The sequence below is a fragment of the Gnatocerus cornutus genome, chromosome 3 (genome assembly GCF_029298725.1).
Source record: "Gnatocerus cornutus isolate USDA-ARS CGAHR chromosome 3, icGnaCorn1.1, whole genome shotgun sequence".
Classification (NCBI taxonomy): Eukaryota; Metazoa; Arthropoda; class Insecta; order Coleoptera; family Tenebrionidae; genus Gnatocerus; species Gnatocerus cornutus.
Genome location: NC_142235.1, coordinates 11,402,006 through 11,424,242, shown reverse-complemented (window position 1 = coordinate 11,424,242; position 22,237 = coordinate 11,402,006). Strand labels below are relative to the sequence as shown.

The following is a 22,237-nucleotide window of genomic DNA, read 5'->3' as shown; positions in this document are numbered from 1 at the left end:
TCACGCAGAGTGGGTGAAGATTGCAAAGATTTGTTTACCGATTGCTGTGCTGAGTATACGCGTATTTTCGAGTTCATTTCTTCATTCTTGGATTTGCTTGTCTTTTCGGGAGAAAATGCTAATTTCCTGACAACTGATGCAGTTTTCGAAAACGATTCTTCACTCTCTGTGGGACTACATTTTCTTTTCTTCGAGAAACTTCCAAAAACGGAGCCAATTTTTGATGGGCTCAGTTCCTCGAAATTTCTTTTTCTTGCTGTAAGTGACTCTTCTGAGGTTCCGTCTTGGTCTTGAGTTACATTCTTGCAATGATGTACGGGTATCGCTGATTTAATTAGTCGATGATGGGTTGCATTTACAAAAGATGATTCCGTAAATTGGCATTCGCAGATGGACATTTCTTTAAGTTGATCCAGAATAATTCCTATTAATAAGTCAACGTTACTAAAAATGTTAGTTGATTTGTTCAAAATTTACCTAATAACTTGAGATTTCCACAAGCTTTTATCCATTGCGCACACCGTTAATAGGAAAATGATAAAACTTTTTCTCACTTCGCCGTTTAATATTGTTGCAACGTATATAATTGCACCTTGTGTATGACTTTAAAAAAAAGAGGCGAAGTTTTTCCACTCCGCACACCTTTGTAAATTTAAGCGGTTTTTCCACCAGCTATTTAAATTTACACTGACTAGTCAATCAGAAGAAGAAAAAATTCTTTAAAATTGCTCTTCGAAGGGGCGAAGTTTTTCCACTCCGCACGCCTTCTCGTAAATTCTAGCGGTTTTTCCACCAGCTATAGAAAATACGGAGAGACAATAAAAGTAGAATTCAGTCTTACAAGTTCGAACTGAATTAAAATTGCTCCTGAATATTACCGTTTATATATAATTTTACGCAACAGGACCGGGGGCAGAATTTTTTTGATGAAATTGTGGTTTTCATTTTTACCCCATATTATTATTTTAATGTAGGCATATTAACATGTGTTGAGTATTTGATAAATCATAATTCCTAATTTTTTCATATTCTGGAAAGTCCGAATTTTTCGTGCGTCTCATTATAAACGATAATAACTTACATTATGTGTTAGGGAGTATTTCGCAATTAATATAACCTATAAAGGAATTTAACGTCAATAAGTAGTGGGCATTTACTATAATTTGTGCCACAGTTGAAATGGTAGAGATGACCATTAATCAGATGTTTCGTATGAAATATGACAAGCAAGCAACAGTTTTTAATTTTCAATTACTATGACGATTAACTTGGGGACAAATAAATGTGTAATATAATCTTACAGAAATGAAATAAAATACATTACTAAAATATGTAAAAAACATTTAAAAACCAAAATCGCACCCTTAGATTCGATGGCAGAGTATTTAAAAAATCCTTAATCGTAAGTACAGAAGATATTTTTAATTTGTTTGATATTTCTATATATAACATAAATAATAAAAAAAGGCGTAAATAAACAGAAAATTCTACATTTGCACATAGAACTCATTTTTTATTATTTTTTGTGCTACAAAGTTATGAAAAGTAAGGGTGCGTGTATTAACAACTGCCTGAGGAGTTGGTGCTAAATCAACTTAAAAAGATGTCTCAATATCCCAAATTTTAATGTAATAAAGATTCCACTTTCCAAATTTTTAACGTACTAAATAAAATCGGTTCCAAATACGACTCTGTTCATGTGTATGTAATTCTATCTTTACCGACGTTTTAAGCACGTACAGTAATAAATATTTAAAGGGAATTTTGAGAATAATATCTAGGGGATAACTAAAAGAAATGGAATGAACATTATACAGAGTAACTTACAATTTTTAGTCTAAATATTTAGTTTACAAACCAATAAATCGTCGTCTAAGCGGCAACTACCGCAATCTCAATTTTTACAAAGGCATACGGGAGCGCAAAAAACGTTTTTTCGTCAGTGTAAACAATTTTTCTCAATGAATATTTGATATCAAACTTTAGCTTAAGGTTAGATCTATTCAGTAATACACAAGATAATCTCCACCAGTAAGTTTCCCGCGAAAAATTCATCTGAGACAAAGTAGTAACAAAATATTTTCTCAACTGAGGTTGCGGATGTTGCCGCTTAGGCGTCGAAATAAGAAATTCGAGGTAAAAATTTTACTTGTAATCACCGTTAGAAATTTGGCAACTAATTGTAAGTTAATTAAGTAATATACTAAAAGAATTCTTAATCAAGATAGCTATAAAATTGAAAAAGTTTATTTGATATTTAACATATTACATATTTAATTAAAACATTTGAAAAGAACAGTGACAATATGAAACGACTAAAAGTGATCTACAAAAAAAGTGAAGGTAAATCACTACAGTCGGACTTCGCCGTTCGCGGATTTAACCTTCGCTGATTAGATTTTACGCGGTGTACATTAAGCTTTAACAATATGAAATTATTTTCAGCCAACCTTTTACAATTTGGAACTTGTACGTTCCAATTACCAAATGCCAGCAACAAACAGTAAAATCAAACTATAAAACAATAAACTTTATTTTGTCACTTCTCCCTTACATCTAATAAATTCAGCTCTATTAATTTTTTTATAAACAAAACTGCCTACTTCACTAGTTCTCACAAATATAGTTTAAAGTGTGAGTAATAAATTAGGAGATTAATGTCTAGCTGGTTGTTTTGTTCTGTATTTTCGTCTAATTGTCACGTGTATTTGATAAAATGTCTCGACGTCGTCGAAATCGTCCAGGTCGAAGTGAACGCTTATTTAAAAAAATGGAAAGCGCCAATTTTGAAATACAACGGCCGCCGACTCCAAGGTGTCTATTGATAACAGAAAACCTGAAGCTGATTGTAAAAATTCCTTTAAAAAAGAAACAGTTGTTACAATTAAAATTGCTTTTGCTTTTTGGTTCTGACCCGGAATGGTAAATATGTTTATTATATTATATCATTCTTTTAAACGCTTTTTAATTTTTCAGAACCCTACTTCCTCAACTAATTTTTAAATGTATTTAAGTTTTTCAAATGTTCTACATATTTCAATTTTTAATGTTAAAATAAAATATTTTTTTCTAATTTCTAGCTTCTAATTTTCTACACATTATTAATTTATTACACCAGTTCATTTATTAAATTAATTTATTAAATTATATTGTATAAAATTGGCAAAGGTGGGGCCCAAATTCAGTGACTGATAAATAAAAACGTCTTATCTCATTTTAAAAAAATCTGTACCAAAAAAAAATTATAAATTCAAATCATTTTTTAAAAAATCGTCCATCACAATTAAAAAAAAAATTAAAAACCGTGTTGTAAAATCTGTTTTGTTGTTATAACGCTAAATTTTGGTAGAACACAACCACAAAAAAGTATAAAACAATAAACAATTCTCCTTCAAAGAAATGACGTCATCACAAAATAAGATTAGCTTCTCTTTATAAAATCTTGACCACTAGATGGTGTGTGACGACCATCTTGAAACATAGGTGGCGCTAGCGTTTTTTTTGTGGCGCCCACTGGTGTTCAAGTCGTTCGTTTGGTTACAAAAATTAGCATTGGGTGGTTTCTCTGTTATTTTTATACTCAATGACATTACCAAATATTTGAAATTACGTGCACACCTGAAACGAACCTCAGATGGATATAAAGCAAAAAAATCGTCAACGTTTACTTCTGAACAAATTAAACGTTTTATTGAGGAAGCTCCAGACGAAAAGTATTTGTTTTCAAAGGTAATTCATCCATCTAAACGCGACATTTTATTATAGTTATCTATTTGTAGGTTGCACTGATTATTGCTGTTTCCGGTGCATGTCGCAAAAAGGAATTAAAAGATATGCAAGTACATCATGTGAAAGACATGGGAAACGAACTTTACATCAAAATCCCTGACAGTAAAAATAAAACAGAAAGATCTTTTATTGTTTCTGGACATTTCTATGATATTTGTAAGAGGTATATGAGCCTCCGACCTGCAAATGCTGACAGTTCTCAGTACTTTTTAAACTATCAGAAAGGGCAATGCACTCGTCAAGTGGTTGGCATTAACAAGTTAGGTGATCAACCAAAAATCATTGCCAAATTTTTAAATTTAAAGCATCCAGAGCAATACACAGGCCATTGCTTTAGGCGTTCTTCGGCGACAATTTTGGTTGATAGAGAAGAGGTGATTTAATGGCATTGAAACGCCATGGCGGATGGAAAAGCCAACCCATGGCTGAAGGTTATGTGGATAACTCGATGGCAGCTAAAAGACATACGTCAGATATTCTGTGTAACAGCATTGAGAACAACAGTGACACACCAAATGTGGCTTATTCTCAATTTAATCGAAACGTAGAAATGGGACCATCAACCTCGAAATGTGCGGCACCAGTTGCCCTCACTAATTGCAAAAATGTTACAATAAACATCAATAATTATTATAACACAAATAATAAATAAAAGCTTTTTTTTTAAGTTTAGTTGTAATTTTCCACCGCAATCGTAGAAAATCGCATTTCAACCGCAATCGTAGAAAAAGTATAGTACGCAACTCGAGGGTAAGGCGACTTACGTACACTCGCGAATTATCGCACTCGGCTAACGCCTCGTGCTTACAATTTTTCGCTCGTGTGTAATACGCTTCTTACCCTACACGTTACGTAATATACTATTGTTTACTAACAACAGATTTTCTAATTTTATATAAAAGATGCCTTTATGAAAATAAGAATCTGTTATTGTTAGTCTTGACAAAGACTGTTTGAAATTCGAAAAAAGAAAAGAAAAAAGGAGAAAACACACGTTGACGAAGCTAAATTTTACTAGAAACTGATTGTTTTCAAAAGTGTAGGCACTAAAGTGAACTTTCAGCCCCATATTTGGCTTTTTACTTTAATTTTAAACCGACATGATAAAAGAAACTGGAAAGTCTTGGAAACTTGGCGTTTTGGTGAGTTTATATACCTGAGATAATTAGATTATATAGTTCCACCAAGTTCGTCTGAGTCACCATAAAATCATAAACATTTGCGGGCGACCGCAACGGGACAGCTCGTGGTATTTTGAGATTTACAATGACGACCAGACAGCTGGCCTGTTTGGGGATGATTCTTATATTGCAGGGTGCTTTGGTAAATAAAGATCAGGTAGATATTTTATATATTTACAGATTGGATTGTAATAAAAATTCTGTATTATACAAATGAAAATTTAATCCTTCACCTCGCTTTCGCTATCGTGATTTCATCGTTTACATGTACAATAATCTCAGGAAATTGTGCTTCCAACAGATAACTATTTTCTATGTTAACAACATGGTTGACGCAACGTAAACTATCTATTTTATGACATTTGGCCCTAATTAGGTCTACAACACTTGCACCTAAACTGGGTGTTGCATTCCTTTACGAACACCATGTTAGCTGACTCCATATTAGTTCTATGGGGTTTAGAAAGCAATAATAAGGTGGTAATTGAGAAACGTCGTGTTGTCGATGCTTGAGCTATCTGCGATTACTTGCAGCAGCATTTTTACAGGGAATTTCAGGTTATTTTCCCGCAAAAAATCCAAAATCTCTCAGCTTTTTTTGAACTGTGGGAATTTTCTTGTCCTGCTTTGAGTGGTAGGACGCATTATCCAGCACAATGACGGAACTGGGGGAAATGTTGGCTAAAAGTTTGTTCTCAAACCACTCTTCGAACATCACATGTTCCATATCTTGGTGGTAATCGGCTGAACAGTTCTGTATTTTTTAGCCGAAAGTAGTAAGCAGTTGGGTACTCATCCGTCACTTCCTCCTGCGTGTAAAATTATAATTCGCTTTCCCCTCGAAACCGGTGTATCAAGACAACTACATTCTTAAAAAGATTATTGTTTACCCGTCGACACAAGGCACTACTGTTAAAACCCACTCGCTGCGGATCAATGCTCCTCCACAGCGGTAGTGACCGTACTCGGTTGAATTTCCGAAAATTGCTACTTGCCACGGGAATTGGCCTTCTTTAGCTTCTTCGCTATTGATAATACGGCCGCTTCTGTGTTGAAGATGTGAATTCACAGACAAAACTTTGGGTGATGAGACGCAACTTGAGAAAAAAAAGAAAATGGCGAGCACGAAACGAAAGGAAACGTTTGGTTTTGCTAAATATCTGCAACATTTGAAATTAAACAAGTGTGAAAGTCAAAACGTTGTAAGTCCCAAATATAAGCCTAGTAAAAATCGAGGTAAAAATCGAATCAGAAACCAAGACAAGTATAGAAGAGCTTTTCAAAAGGTGTAGCGGGATACAATATAAATCGTTTTTTAGAAAGACGATGTTCAAAAAGTGTCCACCTTAGCTGGACTTAAAATGTTTTGACTCGCATTAGTAGATGGAGATTCAACGTTTGGGAAATTTGCCCACTTTTAACATTTTTTTAAACATTGATGGTAAACTTTTTTAAATTTTTTTTTGCGGTAATGGTTTCAAAAAACATTACACTATCTCATAAATTTAATTCAGTTTATGGTATTGGTTACTTTAAGAATAGAACAGTTTTTTCGTTTTCTGTAAAATTATTAAAATGGCACTTATTTTTGTACAATGATATGGAATGGCAGGCTTCAAATATAGGGGGGCATAGTGGGGTACCGGGGCATAGCGGGGTAACACTCCTGCTGCTCATATCAAACGTCAGTTAACCATGTGTGTTTTATAAAACAAAATGTGAAATTCAGTGTTTTCGTTAAAAATTTCGCGAAGTTAGGGAGCAAGTTTTTTTCAAATCTAGTCATACAAATGTAGTGGCTAAATATGATGAACCTGCTCATTTATATGCAATATGCATTGATGCCTAAGTAATTTTAAAATGTTACTTTTTCTAAGTAGGTACACAGTTATTCAAAAAATTGATTTCCCCATAGGGTACCCCACATTACCCCTATGTACGGGGCAAAGCGGGGCAAATCCCATTTTTTAAAATAATGCTCACATGTCGTAAGTTTTTTATGGTAATCAAAAAAAGTACAACAAAAATCATCCACAATACATTAGTCTATGATATTTAGTAAAAAAAAATTGTTAATTTCTATTATTTTAACATGCGTGGCTAATTAAATGTTAAGTACCCCACTATGCCCCCCTCTCTCCTACGACCCAAAAAATGCTAGTCTAAAAAAATGCGGAGATGCAGACTGGAGGTCAGGTCAGGTAAGATCACCAGAAAAATATTATAGTAATATAAATCAAAATGTTTTTCTCAAAATAATACAACTTTACTATTTCTGTAACGTTTTACTGAGGCATCATCACTTAAATGGGGCCTTTTTAGTTCTATATGATATTATTTATTTATTTATTTATTTTTTTTTTCTTAACTAGGAGTTAGGCCCAAAATACATACTTAAGTTAGCGCGTGGAAATGGACGTCACGAAAAAACATAGACACACAACATTTGGTTTTTTATTATATAACAAATACACTATTAACACAATCTTGATTTACCATTTGTAATGTAAATTAATGAGTTACATCAAATTTTGAACACAGTACTTATTGATACACCAATAAATTATCTCACTAACTACAAGAGTTATTATAGTTTTTTATCCTTATGTTCCAAATATTTTTATCTTTAAGCCAACGCATGAGAATTGTCAACGCCTAGTCAAAATACGGCATCATTCTAAAAAAGTCCTTGTGTACTTTGTGTTAAATGACTCTCCAAAATTAAGTTTGCTTTGCATTGTTATCGGAATGATTTAGTCTCTACATGCATTTTAGTCTATAGAAATGCTTTATTTAGAACATTAAGACGCATTTTATACTTTTTTTTTCACTTATGTTACTTTCAGTTTAACAGATTTTTTTTGAACACAGAATCTTTCTAAATGAAAATAAATCACTCTGAAAATGGCACAGATTTAAATGTCTTTTGCATGGAAATAGAAAAAAACTGTTACTAGATGCTTAGGATGGATCTTAAATAAAAAACGTTTCATTAAAGCGCATTTTCTATCGATGTTTGGTAGTGATAAAACTATCATTGTACTCCGAGGTTAAGCAGCACGTCAACAATTTCCTTGTGTGCCTCGGAATCTGCAATTCCTAGCGGCGTGGAACCTGCATTTGTAGCTTGATTTATATCGCGCGTTCACAATTTCAATATGACCTTCTTGGCAAGCCATGTAAAATGGTGAAAAACCATCACAGTTCGCTTGGTTTACATTAGCGCCACTTACAACCAGAGCGTTCACAATTTTTTTGTTTCCATTAAAACACGCAAAGCGAAGCGGAGTGGAACCGTCATTGCCTGCCTGGTTCACTTTAGCACCATGCGCAAGAAGCACGTTAACAATCTCCTTGTGTCCATGAAACGATGCAGTGCAAAGCGGCGTGAAACCATCAATGTTGGGTTGATTTACACTATTGCTACGATTAAGCAGCGTGTTTACAATGTCAATGTGTCCTTCTTGGCAAGCCAAGAAGAATGCAGAGGAGCCTTCACTGTTTACTTGATTTCCATTAGAACAGAATGTTTACAATTTCTTTGTGTCCATTGAAACAAGCAATGCCAAGCGGGGTAGAACCAGTGTTGCACGCTTGGTTTATGTGGGCATCACGGTCAAGCAGCAGGTTTACAATTTCAGTGTGTCCTTCTTGGCAAGCCAAGTAAAATGGTGTGAACCCACCATCATCCACTGGGTTTGTATTAGCGCCACCATCAAGTAGAGCGTTAACAATGTCTTTGTGTCCATTAAAACAAGCAATACCAAGCGGGGTAGAATTATCATCGGCCGTTTGATTTGCACAAGCATTATAATCAAGAAGTATGTTAACAACATCAAAGTGACCTTCCTTGGAGGCCAAGTAAAGTGGCGTGCAACAGTTATGATCCCCTTGATTTACACTAGCGCCATGATTAATTAGCACGTCCACAATTTCATTGTGTCCTTTCGAGCTTGCAATACCAAGTGGCGTTGAATCGGCTTTGCACGCTTGGTTTATCTCGGCACCGCGGTCCAGCAGCACATTTACTGTTTCAATGTTATCTTCTTGACAAGCCAAGTAAAGTGGCGTAAAACCCTCATTGTCCGTTTGATTTACCCTTGCGCCCCTATCAAGTAGAAGGCTTACAATTTCTTTGAAACCCTTAAAACATGCAACGCGAAGTGGAGTGAAACCTTTATTGTCTGTTGAATCGACGCAAGCACTACGATCAAAGAGGACTTGTACAACATCAATGTGTCCTTCTTGGCAAGCGTAGTGAAGTGGCGTCCAACCAGCATCGTTCGCTTGATTCACACCGGCGCCATTATCAAGGAGCAACTTTCCTATTTCTTCGTGACCTTGAAAGCTTGCGATGCAAATTGGAGTGGTACCACTATTACACGCTTGATTTATGTTAGGGTTGTGGTCAAGTAACACTTTCAAAGTTTCAATGTGTCCTTCTTGACAAGCCGAATAAAATGGCGTAAAACCATCAGAATCTGCTTGATTTAAATCAGCGCCGCGATTGAGCAGCGCGCTTACAATTTCGGTATGTCCGTTGTAACAAGCAGTACGAAGCGGCGTACCACCTTCACTATCCGCTTGGTTTACTCTAGCGCCACCATCCAACAGAGCATTTACAATTTCTTTGTGCCCTCTAGAACTTGTAATTTGAAGTGACGTAGAACCATCGTTGGATGCTTGGGTTATGTTTGCACTGCGGTTAAGCAACACATTTACAATCTCAAGGTGTCCCTCTTGGCAAGCTAAGTAAAGCGGCGTGAAACCCTCATTATCCGCTTGGTTTACCCTACCGCCACAATCAAGTAACATGTTTACAATTTCTTTGTGTCCACGATAACATGCAGTGCGAAGTGGTGTAAAACCGTCAATATCCGCCTGATTTGCATGTGCGCCACGATTCAGCAGTTCTTTAGCAATATCGGTACTACCGTTACCGCACGCTAAATACAGTGGTGTCTCTCCATAGTTAGTAGTTGCATGAATTTCTGCACCAAAGGATAACAGGATTTTCACAATATTGGGATGTTTGGAACTAATTGCTATAATCGTCAAAGTCCAATTGTGAATATTCCTCACGTTTATTAAGTTTTTATAATCAGTTAGCAACAGTTCAAAGGCATCCAAATATCCAAATCTTGCAGAATAATAAAAAATGTTGCTCACATACTTCACATTCAAATCCGATTTTATATTTTTTTTCTGTCTTAGTTTAATTTCAGCGGCCAAACTCAAAGTTTCTTGCGAATAAGCGAGTGGCGTCATTTTAAATAAGTCGTCAGATTCAGTAGCATCACATTTATCTAGTAAAAAGTTTAAAATCAAAAAGTACTCATGACTTTCTCCTGACGTGGTAAATCGATAATCATGATCTACGATGTATTCTTCCCCAGATTGTTTTACGTGAAAATGAGGATGTCTCTGTCCCCAAGAACAAATCAAGTGAAGGGCACTACGGCCACCGGTGTCTGTGCACGTTAGAATATCATCCTCATATTCTTGTAGTAATTCTAAGTTTTTGTACAAAACAGCAACATGGGCTGGAGAGTCTTTACCCAAAAGCAAATCAAAAAAGAATCGGACGTTGCTGAACTTTTCTTTAAACACTTTTTTTTGTCGAGATGTTCAAACAAATACGTGGCGACCAAATATTCAGCAAACGAGATATGTGTAAAAGTAGGAACATCGTTTGGATTTCCGACAATTAAACCTATGATAAAATCAGCTTCGGTAATATTTAACTCGCAATCTACTTTTAAAGATTTTAACGTTTCGCTGGGGAGAAGTGATTTCAAAGCAGCTTTTACATGGACCTGCAGAGTTTGGTTTTTGAAAATCTCATATTGTCGTTGCAGAATAAAATTAGTTTCGTAGTTCACTCCAAGTTTGTCTTTAAAGTACACATTAAATTTTTCTTCGACAAAATGCTGATATAAGTTACTTAGTAAAAACCCACCATAAAACAAATCAAGATCACTGTTGCTCTTTTTCAATTCAGTCATCATGTAGAGCAGCATTGGAACTCCCAAAATGTTATTTTTTTCAACGAGTACAACCGAAGTTTGCATTTGTTCAAAGAAACTCTCAATTGTTTCAAAAGGAGTGTCTGTTAAACGATCACTAACGTATCTTTGTTGCTCTTCTTTGTCAAACTGTGTCAAATTCCGAGAAAGTACGTTAAAATTCAGTTCTAATGATTTTTGCAAATGCGAACGCGAGGTAATCCATTGCGCCCAACTCTTATCCGAGAATTTTAGAATAAAATCACTCACTGTTTTGACTTTTTTACTGTCAATTTCATCAAGAGCATCCCAAACATAAACGACATTTCCGTAGTCTGAAAACAGTTTTAAAAGCTCTTGGTCACGAGTGCTAAAATTTTTACTCTTTTCGCGAATTATGAAGTTTAAAAAAGCAGTAGCAGTAGTTTTTTTAGTTTTATGAAAAAATAAAAAAATGTCTTCAGGATTTATCACAATTGTCCAGATATTCGGAGGAATTTGATTTTTCATACTTTTCATCAATTCTGATTTTCCCATGCCTGGTTCGCCCACAATGTAATTGATATTGTTTTCCGGCTTTTCAGACCATAAAATCTGCTCCTTTATATGGTTAGTTGAAAGTTTATAGTTTTGTAACTGATTAATATCATCTTTACTCCTAATCCACTCTAAATTTTCGTCGTTTAACAATCGAAAATGGTGACAAGTTTGGTTTTTATTGCTTTTTTGAGATACCTTCTCAAATTCCAAGAGACTAATTTCAGTTTGCGAAAAATAAATTTTTGATTTTGGATCATAACTTTTCATGTGATTTATTATCGTCATGTTTCGACCCAATATTTACAAAAATGTGGCGATTAAATTTGCTTTTTAAACAATTGATGTCTGTAACGTTATCTATTAGAACGACTGTTTTTTCATCGGTTTTTTCTAAATATTCAATATCTATAATGTGGCGAAATAAAAATCTGTTGATATATGGAAAACTAAATGATTCTTTTGGACCACCGATATTTAAAGGATCATTTAACATTTCAACTAAATCATCACTGTAGATTAAGTTCGGTAAAATTTCATATGTTCTACACAATTCATGCAGACTAATGTTTGCTTTACCTTGAACGCTACATGTAAATATTTTAGTTAATTCAAAATATATTTCAGAATCTTGAATATCAGATAAATTTTGAAAAATTTTTATCTGTTTTGGCAACTTTTCTGGTTTAATGTTTTCGCCTAATAAAACATAATTTTTATCGGGACATAATTCAATCGCTTTATAAACAAAGTCACTCGCTTTTACAACTAATGGACATCTACCTTGTAACCAAAAAATTTTGTTTAACGTTGCTGAATTTAATTCGTCCAGATTTTGAAATCCGTTACAATTTAGCTGATATTTTCTAGCCAAGGTACTAATCTCTTTGGAATTATTTAAATAGTTTTTGGCTGCACCCCACAATTTTTTTACGTTTTCAAAATTTTGTTCGTTTAAAGCAATGACGTTAAAAAGAGAAAATGCTCTTTTCAACGCCACTGTTTTCTCATTTTCAAAGTTAAAACACAAAAATCTGATCTCTGAAGACAAAAGTTGTAAAACGATAACTCGCGCCATCCAAATTTTGTCAAGTTTGTATTTTCGACCTTCAATTTTTGACCATTCTGCTATAAACTTAATATAACTATCAGTAACTTGTTCAGTGGCATTAAATGATTGATTGAATTTTTCGTATAAACTTTTTTTAACGTAGTTGACGTTCTCTTGATTAGCGTAAAGATAAAATTTTTGGAAAAATTGTTTATACTTTTCAACATTGGTAGTATTGTCTGTATCGTACGAACCTTCAACAATGTAAAATTGATAAGCATGTTCTGTTTTACTAAATACTTTTAGTGTGTCATCCAACAGTATTTTTCTGACTCCAACTTTAAAATTTCGACCCTCAAGTTCAAACACCAAAGTCTTCTGATATACATCAAATCTAAGATTGGTATACAGGACATATTTATCGCATCGCTCCTTAATTTCCTGGGCAGAATCAAAATATTTTATAATGCTAAAGTCGCCTGTTTGTCCCTGCAGTTGCTTTAACTTTAAGTTACCTCTATCGCTATGCTTTAGTTGAATGGCGATAACTTGGTCACTAATCTCTGATTTAACGTGGACGACAATATCATCGAAGGCACGAAACCTCCCATCGTTGGACGATATAGTGAAGTTGTTGACTTGCTGGTTAGTGACTAGCTTCACTACAAAGTCTGCGACGTTCAGATTTTCGTAATCGGTGCCTTTGTTTGTGGTGCCGCATCTTTTGTGGAAAAACTGAAAAAATGGAAATGCACAGCGTGAGTTTATTCATTATTAGTAAATTACAAATTAAAATTGATTGCGTTTGAAGAATAGAACTGAACGATAGCATTGTGGTCACGGCAATAAAAAGCCTCGTAAATTGGGACTTATTACGTCAATTCTAGCAAATTTGTCGTTAGATGATATTGATATTGAAGTTTTTAAGGAGATCCAGTAGTGATTTTTGAACAAATCGACCGAAATGTGCATGAAATCCTCAAAAGTTGTCAATAGATCGCTTAATTACAGAGTACGGATTTGAAGTGAAAGAAAAGCGTGCCAAAATTAACATAAAAGCCTAGAAGAAAAGTGTTTTTTTTTTTCAGAGACTGAAATAGAATTATTAAAGAATGTTTTAGAGAAAAAAGTCAGGGAAAGCAAATAAAAATTTAATAGTGTTTAAAAAAAATTACTTATCTCAACAACGAATTAACAAGAAAGGAACGAGAAATATAGAAAAAACCTAAACAATAGGTAAACACGGAAAAACAAGAAAAAGTCGTGAAGATGAGACTAAAAAAAAATCTTAGTTGACGGAAAAGATTGGAAATAGAATGAAGAAACCCAAAAAATTAAAGATTGGGAAGGAAGAAGTTCTCAGGAGAAAACAAAAAACTAATAAATAACGAAAAACAAAGTAAAGGCAAAAACTAAGACGACAAATTGGGAACCTATAATATAGGTACGCGGTATAATTGAAATAGATATTTACATAACAAGTGCGGAAAGTGACCAATTTCGCACGAGTGTAAATGTAGATGCACGAGGCGCCAGCCGAGTGCAGATGTTACACGAGTGCAAGAAAGACACTTTCCGACGAGTTGTGTACACTATTTTTCCTACGACCTTCCATCATCAGGAAGAAACCATAAGCCTTGACAATAGTTCATTTCTTATCTATTCTAAATATTATTTTTTACGACCATGAGGTTTTATATGAATAAAAGTGACGTATTTCACATAGTTAGATGGTTGATGTTTTCGAACCTCCATTTCCGAAAGTAAAAGTCACTAGTGTGATATGAATATATCCGCACAGACCTGTCAAAACTGATTTGTCAAAAACGACCTAACCAATTTATTTTTATCATTATGCATGTTGTTTTAGAGTGAATCGTCTAGATATTTGAGACAAAATTCAGGAGTTACATTTGTATTTTAAAATAACTGTCAATTTTGACAGGTCTGTGCGGATATATTCATATCACACTAGTGACTTTTACTTTCGGAAATGGAGGTACGAAAACATCAACTTTCGGAGTAATTTAACCGTGTGGAAAATGCCACTTTCATATGGGGTCGTAGGAAAATAAAATTAGTCAATGGAGAACTTTAGAAAAAGTAACATACATAAAAATACTTGCATTAACCGAAACAAAAAAGAGTGGAATTGAGTCGTCTTTTAATCTATGAAAAAGTAAACAAAAATGAAAGTGCCAAAGTGGGAGAAGCATGGTCATTTAGAAAAGATAAAATTATCGAAATAAGAATGTAAAAGTTGGTACAAATGGAAGTAAATGGATGGATTGATATAATTGGAGATAAAGGTGGAAAAGGAAGTAATAATAGCAATGGATGGAAAATAATAAAAAAAAATAGAAAGTGTAGCAACAACACCGGAATCAAAAGAAGCTACGAAATTGAAAGTGACCACCTCGTCCTAGAAGCTGTTATCAAAGAGAAAGTAAAAAAACCTAAGAAGCAAAAAACAAAAGGTAGAAAGAATAAAGAGCTAAGTGACAAGACAAGACGAGAGTGTAATGTTCATCTGACCAATGGATGATAGTATGCGTCCATAGTTACCGATTTTCAAATTCTGTTCAGCTTTGGGATTGGCTTCCGTTTTTTGGTCTTATTTCGATTATGTTTTGAGTTAAAAAAATTTAGTTTCAAAATTTTGGTTCAGAATTGTTGCTTTCATAAGCCCTTTTTCGCTAGGGCGCGAGTTGTGGGACACCTGTTATTTTACAATAAAATGATGTTATAAAAGATATAAAGAAAAAAAGAAATGAAGTAAGAAGATGGTAACTAAAACGAACAGAAAATCTGGAACGAAAATGGAAACAAACATCAGAGAAAACCAAAGAATGTTCTGCAGAGTGCTGCGATAACTCTGAGATAAACCGACAACAAGTAGAAACAAAAGATCGAACAATAATTACAAATGACGGTATTATCCAGAGATGGAGAAAATACTTTGAAGAACTACTAGATGCTGAAACGAACAATGAACAACAGGCAAAAGATAACAAAACGATTAAAAAGAGAAGTGAATAAGAAAAACTGAAATAAAATTAGTATACAAAAACTTGAAAAAAACAATAAGGCAAATAAAAATGGGTAAAGCTGCAAAATTGACATGAAACAAATCAATGACAGTAGAAAACAAGTGTAAGTTGAACCAGTCAGACAAATAATGGAATACAAGAAGTTGATGTGATTTGATCTCCTGTAACGAATGTGAGCGAATGCAAGAAGACAGACAAGTGAAACAAGTTTGGAAAGCAAAACTGATTGGAGATTGCAGAAGAAGATGACTAAAGAAAGTATGAAACAAATAAACAGAAACAATTTTAAAGAGATGAGGTAGGAAATGAAACGCAGCTCGGGAAGTGACAAACAACAGGAAGAAACGGAGAAGATTTGTCAACAAAACCTCTACATCGTAAAGTAGCAAGAGGACATGATTATGTATGTATGTTTTTCAAATCCCAGCAATCAAATTTTTATACGAAAACGGAAAAAGTCATTGTATCTTATGTTGAGATAAGAACTGACGAATCAAATTCTGAGAAACTGACTTTGCGTGCAACACCTAGGAATTATTTTTTATCTCATTTATCTCATTATCAAATAGGTGTGGTAATTTAGTGTAAGACCGTCATATTTCTAGTTCGTAGAAAAGTATTTTAAAAAGACCACATTATAATTTATAGTTGTCGAAATAAAAAAGTCTTAAATAAATATTAGAAGACAGAGAAGTATACATAACAAATAAAATGTGAACAAATAAAAACACAAAAAAAGATAATAAATTTCTGGGTAATCACAATCTTATCTTATTTTTATATTGCTTTTCATGATCAATAATTTGTTCAAATAAATGTTTTTCTAACCCAAAAATGCATTTAATAAAAAAATGATGAAACGAAAAACTTACCTCGGATTCAGCATCATCCAAATTAGAATTTTTGTTTATAGTCGCTTGAGCCATCTGTCAATAAAAACATAAATTATTATTATTCAACTCAAAACATAAAAGATATGTGTACCTTATATTTCGCTTAAAACATGTAATAACTTTTACATTTTTAGAAGATCGGTATGCTTACTTAGAGCACCTCTTCTATGTTCTAGAGATTACTGCAATTTTTTTACGAATGAATCATTTTTGTATTGATATCAAGTGAAGGACGACTGTTGATAAGAAAATAAAAAGTAATACTAGATTTTGTTATCTTAGCAAGCGAAGTACCTACATTTTTTTTTAATGAAATCTTGAAGAGAACTTTTTTTCTATTATTATTATTATTATTACAAATAAAATATGTATAGGGTTATCCACATAAGATGACACTTTTTATGGACAACTATACAACATTTTTTGTTTTCAGAGACGTGAAATCCAAGTGTCTGACTTGAAAAGTTTAACGTCAATAATAAATCCGTCAAATTTTGACAACGGATACCAACGACGAAAGAACAGACCAGATTTTTCACAATGACTACATTGTGAGGTGTCCTTAAAGAAAATGCGTACCACAATCCTTCAGTTGACACTGTCAGCACATGTATTATCAACACAAATTCAGATAACTATGATCGTCGATCAATTCATATCACAAAAAGGTATCGAAGCTTAACATATATTTTGAGTTGCATTCCGGTCTTGACAAGCACTTCATCTTATGTGAACAGAGTGTTTTTGAAATACGGTACCAAAAATTAAACAAGGTCTTTGGCAGCCTTAAGGAATCGAATTGACTATTTTTATTTTTTTTAACGATAAAAAAACCTCTCACTTGAATCATCACTGATGAAAATATCCACCTACAACAAACCTTTCATTGTTGCTAAGCAATCGAGATTTTATTCATTAATTCAGTGGCGAACTGAGAATTTTGACCAATTAATTTTATTTCGAAAACGAAAAGACTTTTACATAAACCATATTTTGCCAATTTATTCTATTTGTCTTCACCAATTTCGTCTTTTTTTGATGGTGTATTTCAAAAACACTTGGCATATTATTTGTAATAACAATAATAATAACCTAAACGAGTTTTTAAAAGAGTCAAAGAAGAACAAAAGAGAAATGAAATGGGAACAAACAGGAAGCAGTAGGAAAAATCACGAAGAACGAAGAAAAATGAAGAAGTTACAAATAGAAAAAGATAAGATGTAAAACTAATAGTTTGGGTCAGACTTGCAGAGATATGAAAAAACCCAAACGAAAATCGAACTCGCGACTTCCAGGTGCGGCGGAAAAAGTGTTTAACTCTGACATAAAACTCATTTGTAAACTAACTAATTTTTTAATTATTAATTTAAACAGACAATCTAAACAAACTCTTTTAATCAGTTTTCGGCCCACTTTGTTGAAGCTGTATCAAAGCAATGAAAAATGTCGTCATCGTTCCCAACATGCTCAAAACTGTAGATCTGTTAAGGCTCTACGCTACGCATATACCCGGTATATGGCTGACGATTTTTCGTTTTTGAAGCGCATTTTGGACTTTGAAAAGTCGCTCGACCTCTGTATGTATGCGTCTCAGGTAGAGCTATGGAGGTGACATCTTCGAATTTTGAAAAAGTGAAAAATTTGACTTTAATTAATTAAAAACTGAAATTCCCATTTTTCGTTTTTAAGGAATATGAAGCAACATAGGAAGTTAAAAAAAATACCAACATGTGGAGAATTAAAACCTCTATGGAGGTGACATTTTTGTTTTTGTCATTATGCTATAATTTTGAAGTTATTAATAAAAAAACAAATCAAAAATAGGCAATCAACAGTACAACTAACGCAAATCATCTTCTTCAAATCTCATAATTTACGACCGCTCACTAAACATGGGAACATCGAGTAAAAAAATCGATGTTGAACTCAATTTCAACAAGAGCACAATTACATCGATCTTTAATACATCGGAGAAAACATCGATTTTGAAAAATAGTAAATAAAAAACTCAATATAACATAGTTTATTGTGAAAAACAAAAATAAATAAAATTCTTAATAAACCATCAAAATAATAAACAAATGTAAATCGATTTTTTACGCTTAAATGCTGAATTTACGAAACCAACCCTCATTACAGGGTTGTACTCAATTTCTTTCCTTGAAAGGGTACTTCTAACTACCAACACAATGCTACTTGACTCACCCCTTCCGGAACACCCTTATTTAGTCAGGTCCGGGCTTAGCTCAACTGGGAAGTCACGGAATTCTCGCAACAAACATATTGCCACCTGCCTTATCGGCCTTAATCATTTATAATGGGTTAACTTACCGGGGGAGCTCCGCCCCCTGCCCCATCGCTGGATAGCGGCTCGGATTACTGGCACTGACCCCATTTTCTGCAACGGCAGGACACCCATGTCCTTACTCCGACCCTGGAGAGTTACTCGAACGGCTGGTCGACACCCACGTCTTGGCAGCATCTCGGCATCTTTTTCTTTCTTCGAGTACGGTGAAATCTACCATCACCGTACCCACCCGCGTACTGGAAATTATTCCCATCCAGACGCCACTTGGAAATTATTCCCATCCAAGCAATCAAACCCGCGCTCTGGAAATTATCCCCATCCAGAACGCAACTTGGAAATTATCCCCATCCAAGTCACCATACCAGCGTCCTAGAAATTATGCCCATCTAGAACGCTACTTGGAAATTATGCCCATCCAAGTCAATACACCGACGCTCTGGAAATTATGCCCATCCAGAGCGCCACTTGGAAATTGTGCCCGTCCAAATTATTACACCAACGTTCTGGAAATTATGCCCATCCAGAACGCTACCTGGAAATGACGCCCATCCAGGTAAACACTCCGGTGTTCTGGAAATTGTTCCCATCCAGAACACCTTCACGCACGACACTCATTCTACTCTTCACTTTCACCGCCCAATCCTTACTGACTTAAGCCACACATTCTGGCGTCGTTTCCCCCTACTGAGGGTGCGCATAAGTTACTGAGCCAATCCAAGGGCTCTTAATTACAACATTAATGACTCCCAGTTACGTCATCATCATTATTACAAATACCACATTTTTATCGTCTTACACAAATACAAAAAAAAACAAAAATAAATAAAAACTTAAGTTATAAACAAAATATAAAGTAAATAAATTATAAAAAAATAACAAATTCAAGATTAATAAGAATAAAGAAAATTCTAAAATATAACTGCTTTAAATCAAATTAAATTCCAGTCTTCTTCATTTAAAGAATTTAAAAAGGCCATTTTATCCAACCTCTCGGGTTTGATGCGGCACCTTCTGTCACTTAAAATATGACCGACTTTAGAAAATAGACGCTCAGCAGGAACTGATGTGGCTATATTTTGAAGATACTGCTTAGCGACTGGATATAGATGAGGATAATTAAATTTTAGATTTTGCCAGATGAGAAATGGGTTTACATTTAAATCACTGACTGCAGTACTTAAATAAAGTGACAGCTCCTGACTAATTAAAAAACCAATTTCATCCTTTTCTTCTCTAGTAACCCTCAAAGCAAAATCGTCTACCAAAGATTTATGATAATTCCAAATGTCAAAGTTGTCATCACGTTCTTTATTAGCAGTTGAATTCCCTTCTCTTTCCACAGAAACTGTTTCCACAAATGTGTCGTTAAAATTTGAGAGTTCTTTTGCTTTTCTTTTAATACTATTTACAGCGGTCTCGACGGCCAAGTAATCCTTAAAATGAATTTTCTTAAACCTTGGGTCTAGCAATGTTCCAATTGCCAACTTTTCTATTTTTTCCAATTTTCCAAACCGTATCTGAATTTGTTGAAGTATTTGCTCCTTGAACAGTGTAACCTGTTCATGTTGTGGCAAAAAATTAACAATTGTCTCTTTCAAACATCTTACCATTGGTATAATTTTACTAACAGTTACATACTTTTCTCCAGAAAGCTCCTTTGTAGCCATTTCAAGGGGTTTCAGTAACTGTTTTAACTCTTTTAATATTTCCACTTCATTAGCGTTGAGCATGACAGAATCCTAGAATCCTCTAAACTAACTGTTGCAATGTATTTCGCCAGGGTAAGAAATCTATCAATCATATAATATTTTGAGTTCCACCTCGTTGCGACCTCTTGTTTTAATTTTATAACATCAGATTCAGCCACACCATCTTTAGTTTGTAGTTGGCGAAGCTTATCGGCAGCACTAACGCTCTGTTTATAAAAAGTTACTATACTTTTGACTTTAGAAATTACATTTCAATATCACGTGAAACTTTAAAGGAACTATCCAGAACAAGATTAAGCGTATGTGCAAAGCAAGACAAATGTATTTTCTCAGAAAACATATCAATAATAGCTTTTTTCATGTTTGCAGCATTATCTGTAACAATATTTAAAATCTTTTCTTTTGGTAAATTCCACTGGGTTAACGCTTCTTCAAATTTTATAGATATATAATCAGAAGTGTGTCTTTGGTCTAAAGGGTAGACTCCAAGCGTGACAGTGTTCATTTCAAGTCCGTCTAAGAAGTGAAGAGTTACACCTAAATAACTTTTGCTTTGGGATGTATCACTCCAAACATCTGTAGTTAGATTAAAAAATTCATAGTTTGATAATTTATGTTTTACCAAATCGGTTAGCACATTATATTTATTACTGAGTAAATTTGAAAATGTTTTTCTGCAGGGCAGCTTATATAAAGGTAACATTTTTTTTAATAGGTATTTAAATCCTTCATTTTCAACAGTCGATAGTGGAAAATTATCTTTACAACTCATAAACAATATTGCATTAGTAATTTGGGTATCTTTCTGGCCACCTCTCTTAAAACTAGTAATATTTGTAAAACATTTTTCAATACTTGAAGAGTTTGAAGACAATGGTTTATTGTTTAACATCATAGTGTTGGTTGAGGAATCTAAATCAAGTGTTACGGTCGAACTTGTCGAAGTCGAAGCCTGACTTGAACTGCAACTCTGTTCCACTGATGATCTTCTCACCTGGTGATTGTCTTCTGGAATTGGAGGGGGTGAAGGCGAAGAGTATGTCTCTTGATTAATATGGTTCTTATGCATCCTTTGTACATGTCCGAATAAATTTGTTGTATTTCCTGAAGTTTTTAGCTTTTTTCCGCATAGCTTACATATAGCACAGCCATTTTCTTTTTTATGAAAGTATCTCCACACCGGACTCTTGGACGGCATTTTACTATACTAATTGCCAAATTAATGATCAAAAACTTATTTGTTTTACACTTACCAACTAGTTATTCATCAGTTTAGAACAACAACAGACAACAGTGTACACATTTTAGCATGTAGGTACATACATGTGAACGCAAATTACAATGGAACATTAGCACATGGTGCCATAACGTGATCGCAGCACAATTAAATTACGCCTTGCTTTGGTTCTATACGTTGACAACCAACCAAACAAAATATCACCAAAATCAAGAGTGCAAAATAAAATACATACATCGAAACCGCAATCATCGATTTTTAATGATACATCGAAAATAAAAATATATGTATTAAAAATCGATGTTTTTTTGGAAAAATTGATATTAATAAAAAATCGATGTAAAAGTCCCATGTTTAGTGTGAAAGTATACCGGTTGAATAAGAAACATCAACATAATAATTAGAATTGTATTTCTCTTGAATAATAAAAATTTAACCATAGATTGTAAACTGACATATCAAGTTAAAGAAAGATGT

General features: G+C 34.0%; 1 protein-coding gene and 1 pseudogene across 2 annotated transcripts; both read right to left on the bottom strand.

Annotated features, from left to right (window-relative positions):
* Positions 1-7,577: 7,577 nt before the first annotated feature.
* LOC148176894 (uncharacterized) lies at positions 7,578-16,689 on the bottom strand (annotated as a pseudogene). The gene is made up of 3 exons (XR_015769808.1): positions 16,598-16,689; positions 16,486-16,539; positions 7,578-13,298 (listed from the first exon to the last, which is right to left on the bottom strand). The product of XR_015769808.1 is annotated as an uncharacterized LOC148176894 (transcript).
* A 3,054-nt stretch (positions 16,690-19,743) lies between these two features.
* Positions 19,744-21,873, bottom strand: LOC148176893 (E3 SUMO-protein ligase ZBED1-like). The gene is made up of 5 exons (XM_088033221.1): positions 21,847-21,873; positions 21,777-21,779; positions 20,772-21,730; positions 20,592-20,721; positions 19,744-20,553 (listed from the first exon to the last, which is right to left on the bottom strand). Exons 1-5 carry the CDS (start codon positions 21,871-21,873, stop codon positions 19,744-19,746), a joined length of 1,929 nt encoding a protein of 642 aa, XP_087889347.1.
* Positions 21,874-22,237: the final 364 nt, after the last annotated feature.